This window comes from Peromyscus leucopus, chromosome 1 (genome assembly GCF_004664715.2).
Source record: "Peromyscus leucopus breed LL Stock chromosome 1, UCI_PerLeu_2.1, whole genome shotgun sequence".
Lineage (NCBI taxonomy): Eukaryota > Metazoa > Chordata > Mammalia > Rodentia > Cricetidae > Peromyscus > Peromyscus leucopus.
In genome coordinates, this window is record NC_051063.1 from 193,521,766 (window position 1) to 193,544,177 (window position 22,412).

Sequence of the window (22,412 nt, forward strand, 5' to 3'; positions counted from 1 at the left end):
TCCACTTGCCTGCAAATTTTATGATGTCATTGTTTTGCTCTGCTGAGTAGTACTCCATTGTGTATATGTACCAAATTCTCTTAATCCATTCTTCAGTTGAGGGGCATCTAGGTTGTTTCCAGGTTTTGGCTATTACAAATAATGCTGCTATGAACATAGTTGAGCATGTCCTTGTGGTATGATTGAGCATTCCTTGGGTATATGCCCAAGAGTGTTATAGCTGGGTCTTGAGGTAGATTGATTCCCAATTTTCTAAGAAACCAGTGCTGTGGGATGTTCTGTATGTCCTGTGGGAGCCTGTTCTCAGGTTCCTCATGGCTTTACCCAGCAGGTCCACATAGAGGATGATTAGGACCACGGCCTGAGTGCAGGTGTCTGAGATGGTCTGCACTTGGCTGTGCTGGGGGGATGGTCTATATGCAAATGTGTTGCTCTGATTGGTCAATAAATAAAGCCTGATTGGCCGTAGCTAGCCAGGAAGTATAGGCGGGACTAACAGAGAGGAGAAATAAAAGAACAGGAAGGCAGAAGGAGTCACTGCCAGCTGTCCACCAAGACAAGCAGCATGTGAAAATGCCGGTAAGCCACGAGCAGCGTGGCAAGGTATAGATTTGTGGAAATGGATTAATTTAAGCTATAAGAACAGTTATTAAGAAGCCATACAGTTTGAAGGAATATAAGTCTCTGTGTTTACTTGGTTGGGTCTGAGTGGCTGTGGGACTGGCGGGTGACAAAGATTTGTCCTGACTGTGGGCAAGGCAGGAAAACTCTAGCTACACCACCATACTGATTTCCACAGTGGCTGTACTAGTTTGCACTCCCACCAACAGTGGAGGAGTGTTCCCTTTGCTCCACATCCTCTCCAACATCAGCTGTCTGCAGTGTTTTTGATTGTAGCCATTCTGACAGGTGTAAGATAGTATCTCAGAATAGTTTTGAATTGCATCTCCCTGATGACTGGGGATGCTGAATAATTGCTTAAATGTCTTTCAGCGGGCTGGAGAGATGGCTCGGAGGTTAAGAGCACTGGCTGCTCTTCCAGAGGTCCTGAGTTCAATTCCCAGCAACCACATGGTGGCTCACAATCCTCTGTAATGAGATCTGGTGCCCTCTTCTGGCCTGCAAGGACACATGCATGCAGACCACTGTATACATAATAAATAAATTTTAAAAAAAATGTCTTTCAGCCATTTGAGCTTCTTTTGTTGAGAATTCTCCGTTTAGCTCTATAGCCCATTTTATAACTCGATTGTTTGTTATTTTGATGTTTAGTTTCTTGAGTTCTTTACATATTTAGGAGATCAGCCCTCTGTCAGATTTGGCGTTGGTGAAAATCTTTTCTCATTCTGTAGGCTATCATTTTGTCTTGTTTACTGTATCCTTTGCCTTGCAGAAGCTTCTCAGTTTCAGGAGGCCCCATTTATTAATTATTGTTCTCAGTGTCTGTGCTACTGGTGTTATATTTAGGAACTGGTCGCCTGTGTCAATGCATTCAAGACTATTTCCTGCTTTCTCTTCTTACATGTTCAGTGTAACTGGTTTTATATTGAGGTCATTCATCCACTTGGACTTAAGCTTTGTGCACGGTGACAGATATGGATCTATTTACAATCTTCTACACCTTGACATCCAGTTATTCCAGCACCATTTGTTGAAGATACTTTCTTTTTTCCATTGTACATTTTTGGCTTCTTTGTCAAAAATCAGGTGTTCATAAGTGTGTGGGTTAATATCAGGATCTTCAGTTCAATGCCATTGGTCCACCTGTTGGTTTTTCTGCCCATACCAAGTTGCTTTTATTACTATAGCTCTATAGTAGAGATTGATGTCAGGGATGGTGATGCTTTCAGAGATGGCTTTGTTGTATAGGATTCTTTGAGCTATCCTTGGTTTTCTGTTTTTCCAAATGAAGTTGAATATTGTTCTTTCCAGGTGTGTGACGAATTGTGTTGGGATTTTGATGGGGATTGCATTGAATCTGTAGATTGCTTTTGGTAAGATTGCCATTTTTACTATGTTAATCCTACCTATCTATGAGCATGGGAGATCTTTCCATTTTCTAATATCTTCTTCAATTTTCTTCTTCAGAGATTTAAAGTTCTTATCATACATGTCTTTCACTTGCTTAATTAGTCATCCCAAGGTATAATATATTATTTGTGGCTATTGTAAAGGGTGGTGCTTCTCTGACTTCCTTCTCAGTCTGTTCATCATTTGTATATAGGAGAGCTACTGATCTTTTTTTAGTTAATCTTTATCCTGCCATATTACTGAAGGTGTTTCTTAACTGTAGGAGTCCCTGGTAGAATTTTTGGGGTCACTTCTGTATACTATCATATCCTCTGCAAAGAGTGAAAGATTGACTTCTTTCTTTCCAGTTTGTATTCTCTTGATCTCCTTTTCTTTTCCTTTTGCTCTAGCTAGAACTTCAAGTTCTATATTGAATAAATATGGGGAGAACACACAGCTTTGTTTTGTCCCTGATTTTAGTGGAAAGCTTGGAGTTTCTCTCCATTTAATTTTTTTTTTTTTTTGTTTTTCGAGACAGGGTTTCTCTGTGTAGCTTTGCGCCTCTCCTAGAACTCACTTGGTAGCCCAGGCTGGCCTCAAACTCACAGAGATCCGCCTGACTCTGCCTCCCAAGTGCTGGGATTAAAGGCGTGCGCCACCACCGCCCGGCTTCTCTCCATTTAATTTGATGTTTGCTGTTGGCTTGCTGTAAATAGCCTTTATTATCTTTAGGTATGTTCCTTTTATTCCTGATCACTCCAAGACATTTATCATGAAGGGGTGTTGGATTTTGTCAAAGGCCTTTTCAGCATCTAGTGAAATGATCATGTGGTTTTTTCTTTCAGTTTGTTTATGTGGGGTATTACATTGACAGACTTTTGTATGTTGATCCATTCTTGCATCTCTGGGATGAAACCTACTTGATCATGTTGGATAATGTTTTTGATGTGTTCTTGGATTCAGTTAGCCAATTTTTTATTGAGTATTTTTGCATTAGTGTTCATGAGGGAGATTGGTCTGTATCTTTCTTTCTTTGTTGCACCTTTGTGTGGATTAGGAATCAGGGTAACTGTAGCCTCATAAAAGGAGTTTGGTTACATTCCTTCTGTTGAGTATTGGTATTAACTCTTCTTTGAAAATCTGGTAGAATCCTGCATTGAAATCATCTGATCCTGGGCTTTTTTTTTTTTTTTTTTTTTGGAGACTTTTAATGATTCTTTCTATTTCCTTTGGGGTTATTGGTCTATTTAAATTGTTTATCTGGTTTTGATTTAACTTTGGTATATGGTACCTATCCAGAAAATTGTCCATTTCTTTTAGATTTTCCAATTTTGTGGAGTACAGGTTTTTCAAGTATGACCTGATGATCCTCTGGATTTCCTCAGTGTCAGTTGTTATGTCTCCCCTTTCATTTCTGATTTTGCCCATTTTTTAATTAGACTGTTTAGTATTTTGATGTCTAGTTTCTTGAGTTCTTTATATACTGTGGAGATCAATCCTCTGTCAGATGTAGGGTTGGTGAAGATCTTTTCCCATTCTGTTGGCTATCTTTTTGTCTTATTGACTGTGTCTTTTGCCCTGCAAAAGCTTCTCAATTTTGAGAGGTCCCATTTATTAATTGTTGTGCTCAGGGTCTGTGCTGTTGGTGTTTTATTTAGGAAATGGTCTCTGGTGCCAATGTGTTTAAGAGTACTTCCTACTTTCTTTTCTATTAAGTTTAGTGTAACTGGTTTTATATTGAGGTCATTCATCCACTTGGACTTGAGCTTTGTGCATGGTGACAGATATGGATCTATTTGCAATCTTCTACACCTTGACATCCAGTTATTCCAGCACCATTTGTTGAAGATACTTTCTTTTTTCCATTGTATAGTTTTGGCTCCTTTGTCAAAAAAACCAGGTGTTCATATGTGCAGGGTCTTCAATTTGATTCCATTGGTCCATATGTCAGTTTTTATACCAGTACCAAGCTGTTTTTATTACTATACCTCTATAGTAGAGTTTGAGGTCAGGGATGGTGATGCCTCCAAAGGTTGCTTTATCGTATAGGATTCTTTTTGCTATCCGGGGTCTTTTGTTTTTCCATATGAAGTTGAGTATTTTTCTTTCCAAGTCTGTGAAGAATTGTGTTGGAATTTTGATGGGGATTGCATTGAATCTGTAGATTGCTTTTGGTAAGATTGCCATTTTTACTATGTTAATGCTTCCTATCAATGAACATGAGAGATCCTTCCTTTCCAATTTGTATCCCTTTGATCTCCTTTTGTTGTCTTATCGCCCTAGCTAGAACTTCTAGTACTATATTGAGTAAATATGGGGAGAGTGGACAGTCTTGTCTTGTTCCTGAATTTAGTGGTATCACTTTGAGTTTCTCTCCATTTAATTTGATGTTTGCTGTTGGCTTGCTATAAATTGCTTTTATTATGTTTAGGAATGTTCCTTGTATTCCTGATCTTTCTAAGACCTTTATCATGAAGGGGTGTTGGATTTTGTCAAAGGCTTTTTCAGCATCTAATATGATCATGTGGTTTTTTTTTCTTTCAGTTTCTTTATATGGTGTATTATATTGACAGATTTTCATATGTTGAACCATCCTTGCATCCCTGGGATGAATCCTACTTGGTCGTGATGGATAATTGTTTTGATGTATTCTTGGATTCAGTTTGCCAATATTTTGTTGAGTATTTTTGCATCAATGTTCATGAGGGAGATTGTTCTGTAGTTCTCTTTCTTAGTATGTATACAGCATGTATGACTGCAGGCCAGAAGAGGGCACCAGATCTCATTACAGATGGTTTTCAGGCACCATGTGGTTGCTGGGAATTGAACTCGGGACCTTTGGAAGAGCATCCAGTGCTCTTAACCTCTGAGCCATCTCTCCAGCCCTGAAAACTAAGTTTTACTGAGATGGCTCATTGGGTAGAGGGTTTGCTACCAAGCCTGAAAAACAATTCAACCCCTGGAACTTGGTAGAAGAGATACATTCCAGTAGATCTGTCCCCTGACCTTCATATGTCAGCCAAGGCATCCTTCACCTCCCCTCAAGTAATAAGTGTAATTTTTAAAAGGGAGACAGAAGAGATGACTTGGTGGCTGAGCACTTGTTGCTCCTGAAGAGGACTGGAATTCATTTCCCAGTACCCACATGGAGGCTCACAACCATTTGTAACTTCAGTTCTGGGGGATTCAGTACCTGCTCTGACCTCCAAGAACCCCTGCTTTCATATGCACATACCCTCTCCCAGCCAACAACAACAACAACAAAAAATAACAAACAAACAAAAAAAAACCCACACCATCATGGATCTGCTTCTCCCTGGTGGAGTCAGTTTCTGTTTTGTGTTTTACCCCTTATCTTAGTCAGGGTTATTGCTGCACTGAAACATTATGACCTAAAAGCAATTTGTGGAGGAAGTGTTTTATTTGGCTTACATTTTGATATCACTGTTCATCATCAAAAGAAGTCAGGACAGGAATTCAAAGAGGACAAGAACCTGGAAGCAGGAGCTGAGGCAGAGGCCATAGAGGGGTTCTGCTTTCTGGTTTGCTTTCCCTGGCTTGCTCAGCCTGTTTTCTTATAGAACCCAGAACCCTGGGTTTTTATAGGGCCCAGGGATGGAACCAACCACTATAGGCTGGGCACTTTCTCATCAATAAATAATTTTTAAAAACAACTTATAGCCAGGTCTCATAGAAGCATTTCTTCCAATGAGATTCTTTCCTCTCTGAGTCTAGTTTGTGTCAAGTTGATATAAAACCAGCCAGTACACCCCGAGTAAAGACTGGCTGACTGCTGAGGTCTTGCTTTTCCTGCCTTCTTATTTTTGAAATTAGGAGAAAGACAAAAGAACCATTCCTATAACTCCAGATGATACCGTCATGATGACTGCCATGTTGACATAGATTTGGTTCTCTCTCAACTGAGATCCAATTGAGGCTTTAAGAGCACAGGAAAAGGATATAAAACGCCAAGTGGGAGTTTGCCCAGGACTTGCATTAGGAAAAGCTTGAAAAATGTAGCCCAGATGTAGGAAAGTGACTCAGTTGCTGTTTAACCATGTTAAGCCTGTAGCCTAGACAAACAGGCCCACTGGCTTAAATGCCTAGTCCAGATTTCAGACCATTAGCCAACCATGGAACACTCTACATTACTCATCACAGCTGTATTGTATTCTTCTGTACCTCAACCATGCCTCTCAATTAAATGAAGCTATCAGATTTAGAAAAAATAATAAAATTGAAGACAGGAGAATTATAAGCAGCCCAGGAACATGGAAGTGAGTGCACATGGATCTTGTTTCCTGCATGGTCAATCCCCACATGAGCCAATGTTGGCCCCATTTATGCTCTTTCCTCCTACCGTGACTCATGCCTTACCATGAGTAGGACCATAAGAAACTCACTCAGAACCAGCCCACTATAGACCCTCCAGCTCCCCTTGGTGGCTGCCTAGCCTAGGCTCTCCAGCTTGGTTCAGCATAAGGCTAGCAAAACTCAATTATGACATAACCTCATCCATGCTCCCTTGAGGTCCCTGCTTCCCTCATGGTTGCATTGTATTCCTACCACTTTACATCCCCGCTCTCATCTCTTTCCAGTTACCTCCTAGGCCTAGCCCTTTCCTCTCTGATAGAGACTGTCTTGGAAAGGACAGGACCCACTCCCATGGCAGACCCTCCTGTCCCATGGTGCTGATGCCCACGGGCTTTGGAGACCCTCCCTTAAACTACCCAGCACTAGAGAAACTTTCTGTTGCTCCCTTTCACTTGTACCCCACTTCCCAGTGCTGCTTCATAGAAGCACTATAAGGTCTCTGCATTTGTGGCCTGTTCTCCTTTGGTCCTTGTCTGCCCTTCAGATGCTCTACTGCACCCTCTGATCACAGCAGGACCCCACCATGGCCCTGCTCCTGAACCCAGCAGTCACCAGCAGCTTTGGGCCCAGGACTCAGGACCCTTCCTCCTTAAATGGTCACTCCAGGCTGAAACAGGCTGACCTGTTGCTGGGTCCTTTGGTCCCTAGACCTCAGTGCCTCTGAGCACCCCTGGGCCTTGCCCCTCACTGAATACCAGCAGCTGCTGCTGCTGCCTTCCTTGTTCCAGCCACAGCTTCCCCATCAGGCTTCACTTGATTTCTGGCGTGCCATGTACCTTTCCTGCCAGGGTTTGGGATGTATGAATGCTTGGCTTGTGTCTGGAACTAGACATGGAGGCAGTGGCTGACTACGTTGCCCAGGCTGGCTTCCCAAGATTTTCCTGCCTCAGCCTCCCAAGTGCTGGAATGACAGGTGTGTGCCACCATGCTGGCTTAAAAATTGATTTGATCAAAGATAAGGATCAAGGTTCTGACTACTTCTAACAGCAGGGACACCAAAGTTGAGTGTCCAGACGTCTTGGAGTATGTGTAATTGTGGGGATCTCCAGGAAGACACTGTCACCCTGAGGACATGGCTGTGTTAACAAAACCAGGTAGCATGCAAACATGTCAGAGGTTAGAAACAAGAGTGGCAGGCTGGGGCCACTCAGTGGTAGGCTGCTCACCTGGCATAGGGCGGGCCCAAGTTCCATCCCTGCCATCACAGTAACAAACAAACATCTGCTGGGGATGTAGCTCTGTGGTTGGGTGCTTGCCTAGCATATGTGAGGACCTGTGCTCCATCCCCAGGACTAAATTCCCACCCCCAAAAAACCCACCAGGTCCAACAATCATTGTCAACCCTTAGGGCCTGAGATTGATGCTCTGGGCCCTATGGTACAAGGAGAGGAAACAACTCCCCCAATTTGACCTTGACCCCAACATGTATGTTCTGCATGCTCCTAACCCACCACACACACACACACACACACACACACACACACACACACAAAAAAAAAAAAAAAGGTGGCGCACCTAACAGCACCAGCAACAGCGATCTCTGTGAGTTCAGCACTGCTACAAGATCAGAAAGCAAAACTACACAAGAAACCTGTCTCGAAAAAAAAAAAAAAGACAAGAATATGAGGCAGAAGAGCACCCACTGCTCTTTCAGGGGATCTGTATTTATTTCCCAGCACCCACACTGGACGATTCACCAGGTTTCAGAGTGGAACTTGGATATGTGACCCTCTACTGCTGATGCCCATCCACACTAAGGACTGCAGCTTTGAGGAATGCAGGAGGCCTGGCCTCCAAACCACACCTTTAAGAGTCCTGTCCAGCCTTCTGTTTAAAGGGAAGCTTCTCATTAACCCTCCTGCTAGGAGACAGGAAATACCACATAACCTAGAGACAGAGGGTGTTCTAGGGAAAGGCAAGCGCCCAGATCTCAGTTGGACTCGCCCGACAAGGGCGGTGTGAGTGGGCAAGGCTTCAGGAGTTTCCCCACTCTTTCCCTTCTGATAGCATACTAAATGCTTGAGTGGCTACCAGGGGAAGGAGCATGGCTACCATGGCGCCCCGTCCCTCTGAGGTCTGTGAGAAGGAAATGTGCCAACCGCAGGGGACATTCACAGCGCAAGCCCTCAGATGGGGCGTGGCCTTAAGGCGCGCCCCTCTCCCCGCCCCCTCTGAGGTGAAGAGGTCTCGCTCCCTCAGGTGCTCAAGAACCTGGAAGTGAGAGCTCACAGGCGAGCAGCAGGTGAGGTGATTGGGGCAGAGAACCCAGAAGCAACAAGCAGGCTGGCGGGTGTCTGGGTGTGGAGCCAGCTCTGACCCAGGGCACAAGGTGACTGAGGTACGGTTAGTTCTTGTGGCGACCTTGAGTGGAGACTTGAGCCGTGGATGCGAACAGGGTTGGTGCTTGGGTCTTGGCGCTGGGGCGAAGCTTACTGGCGACTTCCAGGGGCCGCTGCCAGGAGGACCTGGCTGCTGTGGTTGCAAATGGGAGGGAGGGGTCTCAGGAAACCTGGCCAGGGAGCTAAAGTGGAGAGGCCAAGACTAGAGAAAGGGTTTGAGCCCTTTGCTGGTCTCAGAGAATGGGACAGTTTTTGTAGCAGCTCACTATGTTGAGTGGAGTGTGCAAAAGAGTTCGCCTGTAAAGCAGAGCAAGAACAGCTCCAAAGAGGGCCTGAAAGGGGGAAAGGAGGAGGAAGGGGCTTCAGAGACCCAGGACATGGACAGGGGGGCATCCTCTGGAGACTCCTGGGTGATGCACCTGGGTGAGTCCCAGTGCCCTCTGGGTCTATCTCTGTCCACTTTGGAACACACATCATTTTCACCTTAGGAAAAGAATAGCTGGATTCTAAGGTACGTAGGGAGAGTTCTGACACCACGAACTGTTTCAGAAGAAAGGGAGCCACACAGGGTGGAAGAAGCTACCCTCTCAAGGGACTCACATCCTTGAACTTAAATTGGTTAAAAAAAAGACACACAGGAAATGTGTGCTTCATCGGTGTCTGTGAGGTCAGCCCCAAGGGAGGCATAGCGGCCAACAACCTCTCTACTTATTTTTCTGGGGTCACCTAGCCCGGGGACTTCATGAGGAGGCCTGTCTGCTTCTTTGGCTCAAGTGCCAGCACTTAAGGACATCCATCCACCTTGTTGCCCCTGAGATTATATCTTCTTCCTTCCATGAGTGTTGTCTGGTCTCTGAGACTCCAGAACCTTAAGGTATCCAGGAATGTCTGGACATGACATGGACAACTGTAAATTTGTTGTCACAGGCCTGGCTGCTCCTACAAGAGCTCAGGGCTGCCTTATTTTGATTGACATTTCTCCATTCCCCTCCTAGGTTTAGAGCTCCATTTCGTATACAATCAGAATATAAGAAAGCTTCAGAGATATGAGTGTCCCATTACCCCAGAATGTTCTAGAAGAAAACTTTCAGACTAGTTTTCTCTAGGACACACTGCCCAGTCATGCTTCTTGCAATGTCAGAGACTGCTCAGGTTTGGAGACCCCAAAGAGGACATAAATCAAGTAGGATCTTGATTTTGAAGAATGTGAGGCCACAGCGGAGTTTTTTGATTTGCCCTGTGGACAGTAAGGCTAAGTCTCAAGGCTAAGTCTCTGATAATCAAAGGATATTCCAAAGAGCTGAGTGGGGTACCAGGTAACTCAAGGCTTTGTCACTCAAGAGTGATACAAACAAACACTTCTCCTTTTTATTAACGAATGCAGCCTATGACGGCTCTTCTTGGTTATCAACCTGACTACTTTAGGAATTAACTAAAACACAAATGACTTGGCACAGCTTTGAGAGATGTTTTATTAATTAATTTATTTGAATTGGGAAAACACAATTCTAATCTGGGCCAAGGAATTATGGGCATCACTGGCTCCTCACAGGCCAAGGCTGGGATGTTGTCAAGTCCCACAATGCACAGCACTGCTCTCTCAGAATTTCTTGAATGTTTATTGCCCATAAAGAAACTGACATTATCTATGTAAATTCCAGGTCTCTGACCACACTGAACTACCCAGAGAGAGCACACCACTTCATATTACTCCGCACAGTGGACATCACCCCCTACACACATGTTGACCACACAGAATGTATTCACATTAAGCACAAGTGCTGTGGATATCATTCTATATAAATAAAACACTGATGGCCAGTGACCAGGCAGGAAGTAGGTGGTCAGGCAGGAAGTAGGTGGGACAAGGAGAGAGGAGAATTCTGGGAAGCGGAAGGCTAAGGCGGGGGACACTGCAGCCACTGCCAGGACAAGCAGCATGTAAAGACTCTGGTAAGCCACCAGCCACGTGGCAAGGTATAGATTTATAAAAATGGGTTAATTTAAGATTAAGATAAAAGAACAGTTAGCAAGAAGCCTGCCATGGCCATACAGTTTATAAGTGATATAAGCGTCTGAGTGATTATTTTATAAGTGGATTGTGGGACTGCGGGGCTTGGGGAACCTGGAAAGAAGCCCTCCAGCAACACACAAGAACATCTATAACTTCCAGCCAGAGCTTTCAGTGTGAGCCAGTAGCTCCTTTGACCATCTCACTCACCTATTGGCACTTGTTCCTAGCCTGTGTCAACCTCTTCCTCAGGCACAAACACTGCCTGGCCCACTGCTGTTTCCATCCTAAACTGAACACAGTTTTTTAAAATTTTCTTTGAAGAAGCAGTATCCAGAAGTCCCTCCCCATGACTTTTGCTGGCCTTTACTTTTGTGTATCATATTCCCTTCTGTGCCTTTTCCTCTAGGGCACAGATGAGCCAGGTTTTGCAGGGTGTGTACTCTGTGCTCAATGCATTGGCAAGTCAGGGACCCAGATGACCCTGATGTCTTTCCCCTGAGCAAGGGATAAACACCATGGATATCACCCTGGGTTTGCTTCTGATCAAAGAGATCATCAGGGTTACCTAAGCCATTGGGTAGTTGTTCCCTAGCTTATTTCTTGAGGACCAGTGGTCCTTGTGCTCATGAATGCCTGTGATTTGTTAACTAGGTAGTGTTTGGTGCCTAGGAGACAAGTTTGGTGTGTTAATCAGTGTTTGCATTTTTAGAAAATCACTAGATATCCTCAGATTGGAATCCATGGCCTTCCCTTTTAAATGGCTACCAGTTTCATGAAAGAGAAAATATTTAACAAGCTAGCAATATTGAGCACTAGCCAGGAGACATTTCATCCCTTTAATGTCATTGCTCCATGTCTAAATTGCCCTGATGGTTGATGTTTCTTATGCTTGGTTTATGACTGTTCTTTGTAAGCCTCTACTGATTTATTCACATTTTTAAGAGACCCAAGACTAGAAAAACCAGAGACACATCACACTGTTTTAGGGATTTTGTCTGTTGTCGAAATCCTGTGAAATAAATACATCAAATGAAAAATAGCTGCTCCTTGTTATAAGTAAACAACTGTGGACATCCGGGGTTTTGGAAGTAAGCCTGCCCCCTCCAGGCTAGTCAGATCAGTCCAAGTGCTGGTGTTGATGAATTGCTGTCCCCTATAAAGACAAAAGGTGATCGTTATGGTCAGAAGTGCAAGGTTATTACTGGAAATGGGTAGGGAGTGAAATGTACAAGGAGTAAGTTCTCTGGGGAGCAGATTTTCAATAACTGCTTCTCCCATCCAGAGGGGAGGAGGTAATTCTCCCTGTCATGAAAAAAAAATGTCTTAAGTCTTGTCTGGGACAGAATGGGTGTGCGGGCTCTTGAACCTAGTTAGCCTCAGGGAGAAAATATGTGAAGTGCTTTGTTGCAGGTGTAGTACAGTACTTCTAGTAAAGTACAATGGCTGCTAGTAGCACTCAGATTTAATAAAGCACTGCACTGTACACAGTCCTGGTCCCTTTCTTGTGTACTGATCCTTTTTCCTTCTTGCAGCACTCGAGTTATCCCAGCACAGCTTGTCCAGGATGATGATGCAGATTAAGCCAGTCTTGGAAAAGGCAGAATTGGTAAAACACTCTTGGAAGAGGTAAGGAAACCTTTTTTGATAACATGAAAATTAATTTCCTCTCATCAGGGTTGAGGAAGTGGCATCTTTGCTGCTAAGGATGCAGTAGATGCCCTATGCCTGGGAGGACTGGGTGCTTGTGCTGGTCTGGGATGGGTAAGGGGACATAGGAGTGTAGGCTACAGCTCTCCTCTTTTGTGACCTGAGCATATTGAAGGAGTGTTTCTTCCAGATGATGGCTTTGTTCTTGCCAAGCTGTCCCTAGAATGGATCTGACTTCTGAGACTGGAGGTGAGTCAGAGAATAAAGGTGTGGAGCATGTGACCCTGTGGTTCCTTAAACAGGTGACAAACCAGAGTTTTTTAAAGTTCAACAGCTTAATCAGCAGAGTAGAGGTTTCGGCTAGTCTATGCATTTACTGATTTGTTGTTGTTGTTTTTGCAGTGCTGAGGGTTAAACTGAGGCTTGGTGAATGTTAGGTAAGTATTCTCCTGTTAAGCTGTATTCTCAGGCCACCACAGGAAAATTTTAATACATTTTCAATTGAAAACAATTCTCAAGTCTTTGGCTCTGCTGTGTGGTGTTTTAACTGAGAATGGCCCATGTAGCCTCATTTTTCATATTTCAATGCTTGGGCCATAGCTGGTGCGACTGTTTGGAGAGGGTTAGGAAGTGTGACGCTGTGGGAGAAGGTGTGTCACTGGGAGCAGGCTTTGAGGTTTCAAAAGCCCATGTAATTCTCAGTCAGTTCTCTGTGCCTCCTGCTGTGAACCAGTTGATACAAGCTTTCAGTTACTGTTTCAGCACATGCCTACCTGCTGCCATGCTCACCACATGGTGGTCACAGAACCACAAGCCCTGAATTAAATGGTTTATTTTATAATCTGCCTTGGTTCAAGTATCTTGTCATAGCAATGGAAAAGAAACTAAGACAGTGGCTTAAGACACTTACCACCAAGCTTGATGTCCTGAGTTTGATACCTAAAACTCAGAGGTAGATGGAGAGAACCAACTCCCATGAATTGTCTTCAGACCTCCATTCATGCCCCATTACATGCATGCCCAAATATATTAAATAAATAAATTTTAAAAAGAAATATAAAAAAGCCTTATGGCCTGCAGGGAATTAGACCATTGAGAATTAGCATTTGAATAATTAATCTTTTAACTATAGAGCTAATGACTACTTAAATATAGTTCATTTAGATTTCTCAGTAATATTTTTTTTTTCCTTTTATTTTATTTTAGAATACCATTCAGTTCTACATATCAGCCACGGGTTCCCCTGTTCTCCCCGCTCCCACACCCTCCTCTTCCCCCCAGGCAACCCCCCCATTCCCACCTCCTCCAGGGCAAAGCCTCCCCCGAGGACCGTGATCAACCTGGTAGACTCAGTCCAGGCAGGTCCAGTCCCCTCCTCCCAGACTGAGCCAAGCGTCCCTGAATAAGCTCCAGGTTTCAAACGGCCAACTCATGCAATGAGCACAGGACTCGGTCCCACTGCCTAGTTGCCTCCCAAACAGATCAAGCCAATCAACTGTCTCACCTATTCAGAGGGCCTGATTCAGCTGGGGGCCCCTCAGCCTTTGGTTCATAGTTCATGTGTTTTCACTCATTTGGCTATTTTTTTTTTCCGATAATTGAGTAAAACAGAAATTTATTATAAGCCACAGTCGTCCTAGGGACCTCCATGATATATATATATACCCTCCATGGTTCTATGGGTTGTGGTCTGATTGTTCTTTATTTTATATCTAGAATCCACTTATGAGTGAGTACATACCATGACTGTCTTTCTGGGTTTGGGTTACCTCACTCAGGGTGATTTTTTCTAGTTCCATCCATTTGCCTGCAAATTTCATGCTTTCATTGTTTTTCTCTGCTGAGTAGTACTTCATTGTGTATATGTACCACATTTTTTTCATCCATTCTTCCATTGACGGGCATCTAGGTTGTTTCCAGGTTCTGGCTATTACAAATAGTGCTGCTGTGAATATAGCTGAGCATGTATCTTTATGGTATGAATCAGCATTCCTTGGGTATATGCCCAAGAGTGGGATGGCTGGGTCTTGAGGTAGTTCGATTCCTAATTTTCTGAGAAACCACCATACTGATTCCCACAGTGGTTGTACAAGTTTACATTCCCACCAACAGTGGAGGAGTGTTCCCTTTGCTCCACATCCTCTCCAACATTGACTGTCATTGGTGTTTTTATTGTAGCCATTCTGACAGGTATAAGGTGGTATCTCAGAGTCTTTTTGATTTGCATTTCTCTGATGATTAAGGATGTTGAGCATTTCTTTAAATGTCTTTTAGCCATTTGTCTCAGTAATATTTATAGATTTTAATATATATATATATATATATATTTGTTTATCACATTTATCTGTATTAATGATATTCTGATAAAGTATGGTTTTAAATTGTGTTTCTACATTTTTTATGTAGATATGTGGTTGTGTGTATCATGTGGTTCAGTGTGACATCTTCCGTGGAGGCCCAAATTACTCAGGGTCAGAGAATTTGTGCTTGTTTTACCCAGCAGGACTGCATAAGGAGATGGATTGACCCTGGGCATGGTTACCAGGTCTTTGAAGGGTCTACACCTAGCTGTACATTATGCTTTGATCTAGCAAGGGGGAGGTCTTTTGCCTATCCCCTTGGCATGTTATAAAAAGCCTTTTGAATAAATCTCCAAAGCTGTTGGATGTTGATTGAGGCCCTACTGAAGCTGTCCTGTGTTTCTGTCTTTCTACTTTTCAGCTAGGTCTCTCTTTCTATATGGTATTTTCTTATTCCTCTCTCCTCCTCCTGAGAACCCTTCAAAAAGTAGGAGCTGGGCTCCTATAGATGGTGCCCAATATGGGGCTTAGGTACAGAGGACAAAGAGAAGGAACACTACGGGTTAAGGGGTCATGCCCACTAATTAATTAAAGGAGGCAGTTATATTCTAATCTGCAGGAGTAGAATTTCAAATATAAAGCAAAGTTGGGCTGCAGCAAGTACCTATCTCTGTCTATGTTTCTCTCTGTCTATCTATTTATTAAGTTAGGTTTAAAGTTATAAAAAAAAGTTTTGGTGAAGGTTTAACTTAGGGTAGTTTTTTTTTTTTCCCCTAGTATGGGACCTGGGACACAGAAAGCAGCATCCAGGACCAAGTAGACAGTGAGCTTAGATGTTTGAGTGTCTTCAGAAGCTCCAGAAGCCATCAAAAACAGCAAACACCCCTTGCCAGAACAAGATGAGGGGTTCTGCATGCTTTCTGCCACAGCTGAGCTGTGGCAAGGAGAGTGCAGTCAGCCAGGATGCTCTGAGAGCCAGAGAGACATGGCTTGAGGCTGCATTCAACCTTGACAAGCCAAGCAGAGATGCCACGAAGTGAGCCAGGTGAACTGCAGGCAGTGGCTTGGAGAGCAGCAGCAGAAACTTCAGAACCTAGTGGCCAGAGCAGGTCTGTCACCCAGAGCCAGAATTTCTGGTGGCCAAAGCCCAGCAGAGACTCCTCAGGAGAGACTAAAGGCAAGCAGCAGTGAGCAGCGGAAGCCTTGCAGAGAGACTGCTGACCCAGGCAGAGAAGCAGCAGCAGCAGCAGCTTGATAAGAAGCACGCAGATGAGCAACTTCAACGCACTAGAGCCCAAGGAGCTGTGGAGGTAAGGGCTGTGCTCCAGGTTGAACAGTCAAATCGGGGCTCTGTGGGAACTGCTGATACTGACGCAGCCCTAGCTCTCAGCAGCAGAATGTGGGGCCCTGAAGCAGCATTTGGCTTTGCAAACAAGGCAGCACACAGAGGACTTGAAGGCCACCGGCAGATCAGGTAACAGAGCCGGGGTGCAGCAGCCATGACTGACCATGACTGGGATTCCTCCCAGAGCCAGGGTTGCTGTATGAATGCCATGGCTCATAGCAACTGGGAGGAAACTTTGAGCTCCTGGGGTGAGAGGCATTTGAGAGCCTCTGGCCCCAGGAATAGGACTGAAAAAAAAAAAAAAAAGAGCAAGATAAAGGCTTTGCTGCTATTTGGTATTCAATAACTGGGACTGTGAAAGCCAGCAGCCAAAGTGGTGCAGTTTCTGTTTGCTGGCTGTAAGAAGGTCTCTTTGAGAGAATTCAAAGATTTCTATTGTGGAGCTAACAGCTTTAGCCCTGGAGCAAATTGCATAAGGGGAAGGCTACAGACTGCAAAGCACAGCTGTAGCTGAGAGCAAAAGTTTCAGAGATGCTGGTTTGAACTGGGGTTGTTGGACACCAGGGAACTGCAAAAGATTATGATAGTTGGGACAGTTATACAAAGATTTCAGGGCAGCTGATGAGCCAGGCCCTGATTTTGAACATTTACTGGAACTTTAAGACTGGTATCAGAACTAAGTTTTTAAACTTTTCAGACTTAAGAAATAGGATGGATAGGAGTGATTCAGTTGCAATGGGACAATTTTGACTTTACCTACACATATAGATTCTACCAACTGTGATGATTTATGAGTTGTTTTGTGTATACATATATGCTTTATTAACTGTGGTGACTCGTGAATTGTTTTGTGTAGAAATTAACCTTTTGTGTACTAATAGAACTGCTTGGTATAGGTATAGACAAATTGTTTTTTCCATACAGGCTCAAGATGCAGCTTCAAAAATTATTTTAAAAAGGGGGGTGAGTTAATATTCCTGGGTCTCTTTAATTTAAAAATAAATATTTCTTGTCCCTTGCTTGGATTAATGTTAACTTGTGTTAATGTACCCTAAGTTTTGTTGCAAGAAATACAAATAGTTCTTTTAAGAGATTGTTTTTGGATGTTTGCTAAAGTTTGTAAAGTATAAATAGTTCTATTAAAACTTTGCTTTTGGATATGTTTATAAGAACTGTAATTGTGTATCATACTATTCATGCTAGAATTATGCTGTTAATCTGTTCATGTTAATGGTAATACTAAAAAGTTCTTAGATTTAATGCAGTTGCATCAGGAGCTTATTGATTTCAAAAATGGCATGGTGCAGCCAAGACTGCTATAGACATCTTGAATCCATTAAAAAAGGCCATTCGAGGATGGGCATTGGTGGCACATGCCTTTAATCCCAAAACTCTCGGGAGGCAAAGGCAAGCAGATCTCTGTGAGTTTGAGGCCAGCCTGGGCTGCAGTGAGTTCCAGGACAGGCTCCAAAGCTACACAGAGAAGCCCTGTCTCAAAACAACAACAACAACAACAACAACAAAGGCCATTCTATCTTTATCATCCTCTACTCCTTTACTGGGAGATGTGGCAGCTATAGGGAGGAGTATTGCTGTGGGTTGTTCCAGCTACTTGCAAGCTCTTAGGAGAAAGCTGATTCAGAGCTGCATAAAGTTAAGCTCCATATGCCCACTTGAGATTTATATTGTTTAGAAGGGGGAATTTGTGAGGGCCAAATTACTCAGGGTCAGAGAATCCAAGTTTGCTTTAGCCAGCAGGGCTGCACAAGGGGATGATTTGATCATGGGCAAAGTTACCAGGTGTTTGGTAGTGTCTACACTTGATTGTATGTTATGCATTGATCTAGGAAGGGGGAGGTCTTTTGCCTCTCCCCCTTGGCATGCTATAAAAAGGCTTTTGAATAAGCCTTCGAAACTATTTGTTTTGATCCAGGCACTCCTGAAACTATCCTGTGTTTCTGTCTTTCTTCTAGTCAACGAGATCTCTCTTTCTATGTGATATTTTCTTTTTTTAAAAAAGAATTATTTATTTATTATGTATATAGTATTCTGCCTGCATGTATGCCCACAGGCCAGAAGAGGGCACAAAATCTCATTACAGATGGTTGTGAGCCACCATGTAGTTGCTGGAAATTGAACTCAGGACCTTTGGAAGAGCAGCCAGTGCTCTTAACCTCTGAGACATCTCTTCAGCCCTCTATATGATCTTTTCTTATCCCTCTCTCCTCTTCCTAAGAATCCTTCAAAATGTGGGGGCTGGACTCCCACCATCTCCATGCATGTGTATGACATGGACAATTAAAATGGAATGATCAAATGAGGGCAGTTGTTATAGCTATGACTTCATATATTTGTCATATCTTAGTCATAGTATCATTGATCCCCTGCACTATTTTGAAATCATCATTCAGCTGTTGTCATTCATAATGATCTCATTGTTCTGTGAGATGTGGAATAGTGGGAGTGATTTCCCCTTATCCAGTTGTACTCTTTCCACTTATTCCTTTTTGTTTTCCCCTGAGATCCATAACCACTACTAAGTAGCTCTACATCTACAAGATGGAAATGTTTACAGGGGCTAGTTAGATACTCTTTTGTTGATATCCTGAAAATATTTTATTCCTTGTCTGTTTCTTTAAGTTCTAGGAATTAAACCTTTGGCCTCAGACATGCTAAGCAAATACTCTACTACTGAGTTATTCCACGACTAGAGGGAGTCTCAATAGTTTGCCCAGATTATCTCCCTGGTTCCAATTTAGTCCCTTCCTTTTGCAAAGTTTGGATCATGACCATCATTGCTGGTAACACTTTATCTTATATATTGTTGACAAAATAATCTCATCTGTTTTAGCTTTGGTGGTTTCAGGTAAATATATATATGTCTATAACTCTTACTCCATCTTGGATGAAAACAGACTCCAATGTAGACTCAGCAAATGCTGCAGATTGTCTAGACTATTCTTCACCTTCTGCCTGAATATTATTCCTCATTAATTTCTTAGTGTAGCTATCTCTTCCTCAGGCCAGTCGTCCCTGGGCTCACTGCAGATCAAACTCCCTTAGGCTGTCCCTGTTTTCTTTCAGCATTCACTTGGTTTTATAAAGTCATGTTACTTGTTCCCTCCATTACATGTGAGGTTCAATATGAGTAGGATCTCACATTGTGTCTGAAGAGTTTTTTTTTTGAGACAGGGTTTCACTGTGTAGCTTTGGAGCCATCCTGAAACTCATTCTGTAGAACATGCTGGCCTCAAACTCATAGAGATCCACCTGGCTCTGCCTCCTGAGTCCTGGGATAAAAGGCATGCACCACCACCACCCAGCTTAATTTCTTATTTATTCTGTTATTTTATTGTACATTTAGTTTAATCTAAACTTTTCAGGAACTGCCTTTAGCTTGGCTGTTTACCTCACCAACATGGAAGCATTCACGAGGATGGCAGCCATCTTAGCCGGTGACCTCACCAAGATGGCAGCCACCATGTGACAAACTTTGCAAGGTCCTTTTTGTTCTCTGTGTTTTCTAGACCTCTAGAGGGCCAGAACTTAAAAGAAAAAAAAAAGGAAAACAGAAAAAACACAAAGCCCCTCTGCCTCCTGAATGCTGGGATTAAAGGTATTCATCACCACCTCACCAGCAGGCAAGAAATGTGTGTTTACAGACAGGGAAAAACAACAAAAACAGCACACACACACACACACACACACACACACACACACACACTACAAACAAACAAACCAAACAAAGAAACAGAAGGTCCAGAGACCCCAAGGAGCTGAAAAGATGGAGATCAGCCTCACTCCCAACCCTGGGATTGGACTTTTTCTTGGTTATTCCAGCAGTATTCAAGTTGATCAAAGAGTCCTGCAAACCATGGCTAAATATGATTCTCTGCTCATTTCATGTGCCCTCAGTGCCTTGTCTCCTTCTTTCATGATGACTGAACTGAACTTAAGAACTTATTCTCAGACTGGAGAGATGACTCAGAGGTTCAGAGCACTGGCTATTTATTCTTCCAGAGGTCTTGAGTTCAATTCCCAGCAACGACATGGTGGCTCACAACCATCTATAATGAGATCTGGTGCCCTCTTCAGGCCTATAGGCATATGTGCAGGCAGCACACTATACATAATAAATAAATAAATCTTTTAAAAAATAAAATATCTTATACTCCTGTGTCCAGACAGTCACACACACACACACACACACACACACACACACACACACACACACACACAGAGAGAGAGAGAAGAGAGAGTGTGTTCCAGGAGAGGCAGGATGACACAGATAGACCCTGTCTCTCAAAAAACAAAAAACAGCAACAAAAAGTTAAAATTAAATAAATAAATATAAACACAAATATAATTCACCTGGGATCAAACAAACAACAGACAGCAGTGCTGGGGAACTGATTTATGAGGGAAGGGGTAAGCCCTGGGCTCCAGGCAACTCTATGCCCATTCAGGCCCCTTCTCTGCACCCCACCCCCCGCCCCCTGCCTTGGTTTTTCAAGACAAGGTTTCTCATTGTAGCTTTGGAGCCTTTCCTGGAACTCACTCTGTAGCCCATGCTGGCCTCAAATTCAAAGATATCTGCCTGCCTCTGCTTCATGAGTGCTGGGACTAAAGGTGTGTGCCACCACCCCCTGGCAGGCTCTCCCAATGTTTAAACCTTCTGTTTTGATATTAATAATGATTAAGTTTTTCTAACAGCAATCTCTGAAGTCCCCAGAAGGAAGAGACTACCGGGTTCATAATGATGTTATTGAGCCGAAAAACACCACTCACAGATCAGCTTTGGACTACAAACTGCCCAAGACAATTCCAAGGTGTAATCCACCTTACACATTACATTACATACCCCACAAAAGGAAAGCAACAACAGCAAAAAGACTAAAACAAAAAACAAAAAACAACACAGCCGAACTTTGTGACTAAATGTTAGGATTCTGGCCACTCCAGCTATGTGACCGCACATGCTCAGTTCAGTAGACAAGCAAGGGGTCTTATGTCATCTGTGTGCTGCGTGATTGTGCAATGTATACATTGCAGTCACACAATCTGCAAATGCATGGCGTAGCTCTGTAAGCCTACATGCGCATGTGCAGGGGAATCCTTAAAAAGCCAGTCACAGACTCCTCCCCTCTCTTTCTTCTCCCCGCCTCTCTCTCTCTTCCACAGGCAAATGTCTTCCACAGGTTTGGTTGCTCTCTTCTGTTCCCTCCCTCCTCTTAATAAAGCTCTGATAGTGGGTTTTGTTGTGCCTCTTGACCTTTCTTGCACGTTAACATCACCGCTTATGAAAACTTTAAGTTTTCCTTTTTCTGCATATCAAACTACTCCCAGCTAGCTAGTGTATAATTCTGTCCTAGGTGAGGAATATCTAAAATATAGAGTGTTGGGAACTATGCTGCCTAGTTTTGAACCAGTATATGAGTGTGTGTGATCAGGCTTTGAACTTGTTGAGCTCTCAGGAGCCTGGGTGAGTGGAGTCCTCATTCTGTGAGAGTGTTTTTCACTCCATTACTGTTTCCAAAACCTAAGTCTGAGTGTACTGTTTTTTTTTTTTTTTTTTTTTTTTTTTTTTTCAATTAGTTGGCAAGGCAGGCAGGGCTGCCCTGAGTTGGAACAGTGTGGAGTGTATGTGTCATGACACAACAACCTCACAGGACAAGGAGTTCTAAAACATTCCCAGGAGCTGGGAGGTGGTAGTGCATGCCTTGAATCCCAGCATGCCTTTATTTCCAAGGTAGAGACAGGGTGATCTCTCTGAGTTTGAAGCTAGCCTAGTCTACAAAGTGAGTTCCAAGATAGGCAGGCAGGACTGTTTCACAGAGAAACCCTGTCTTGAAAAACCAAAGTAAATAAAAATTTTTTTTTTCATGACTGAAATAGAAAACATAAGAGGAGACATGGCTCAGAGGTTAAGAGCACTTGCTGTTCTTGCAGTCCCAGGAAATCCAACATCCTCCTCACTGCCTCTGTGTGTACCATGTAGGTTTACAAAACAGACAGACAGTCAGACAGGCAGACAGACAGGCAGATGTACACATTCAGGAATGCACGCACACACGTGCACACATGCACACACACATACACGCAAAGCCAGAAGCCAGTAGTAAGTGCCTAGGGATAAGACATGGTTGGGGACTGGGGATTTGAGAAAGTATCTAGCTCAAAAAAAAATAAAGGTCAACAACCAACTGGGAACTTTCATTTATTAATTTATTTACTTATCATCATTTTTATTATTTAGGTTAGTGTTTGAGATAGGTTTGAGGCTGGAGAGGTGGCTCAGTGGTTAAGAGCACTGGCTGCTCTTCCAGAGGTCCTGAGTTCAGTTCCCAGCAACCACATGGTGGCTCACAACCATCCAAAATGAG

The 22,412-nt window shown here is 43.3% G+C and overlaps 1 protein-coding gene across 1 annotated transcript in view; it reads left to right on the forward strand.

Moving 5' to 3' along the window:
- Window positions 1-17,195, forward strand: part of LOC114685187 (zinc finger protein 431-like) — a 72,844-nt gene extending 55,649 nt beyond the window's left edge. Inside the window, exons 4-5 of the mRNA XM_028859804.2 lie at window positions 12,270-12,821; window positions 15,462-17,195. Coding sequence (XP_028715637.1) covers window positions 12,270-12,318 — 49 coding nt within the window. The 3' untranslated portion in view covers window positions 12,319-12,821; window positions 15,462-17,195. The remainder of the gene's footprint in view (window positions 1-12,269; window positions 12,822-15,461) is intronic.
- Window positions 17,196-22,412: the final 5,217 nt, after the last annotated feature.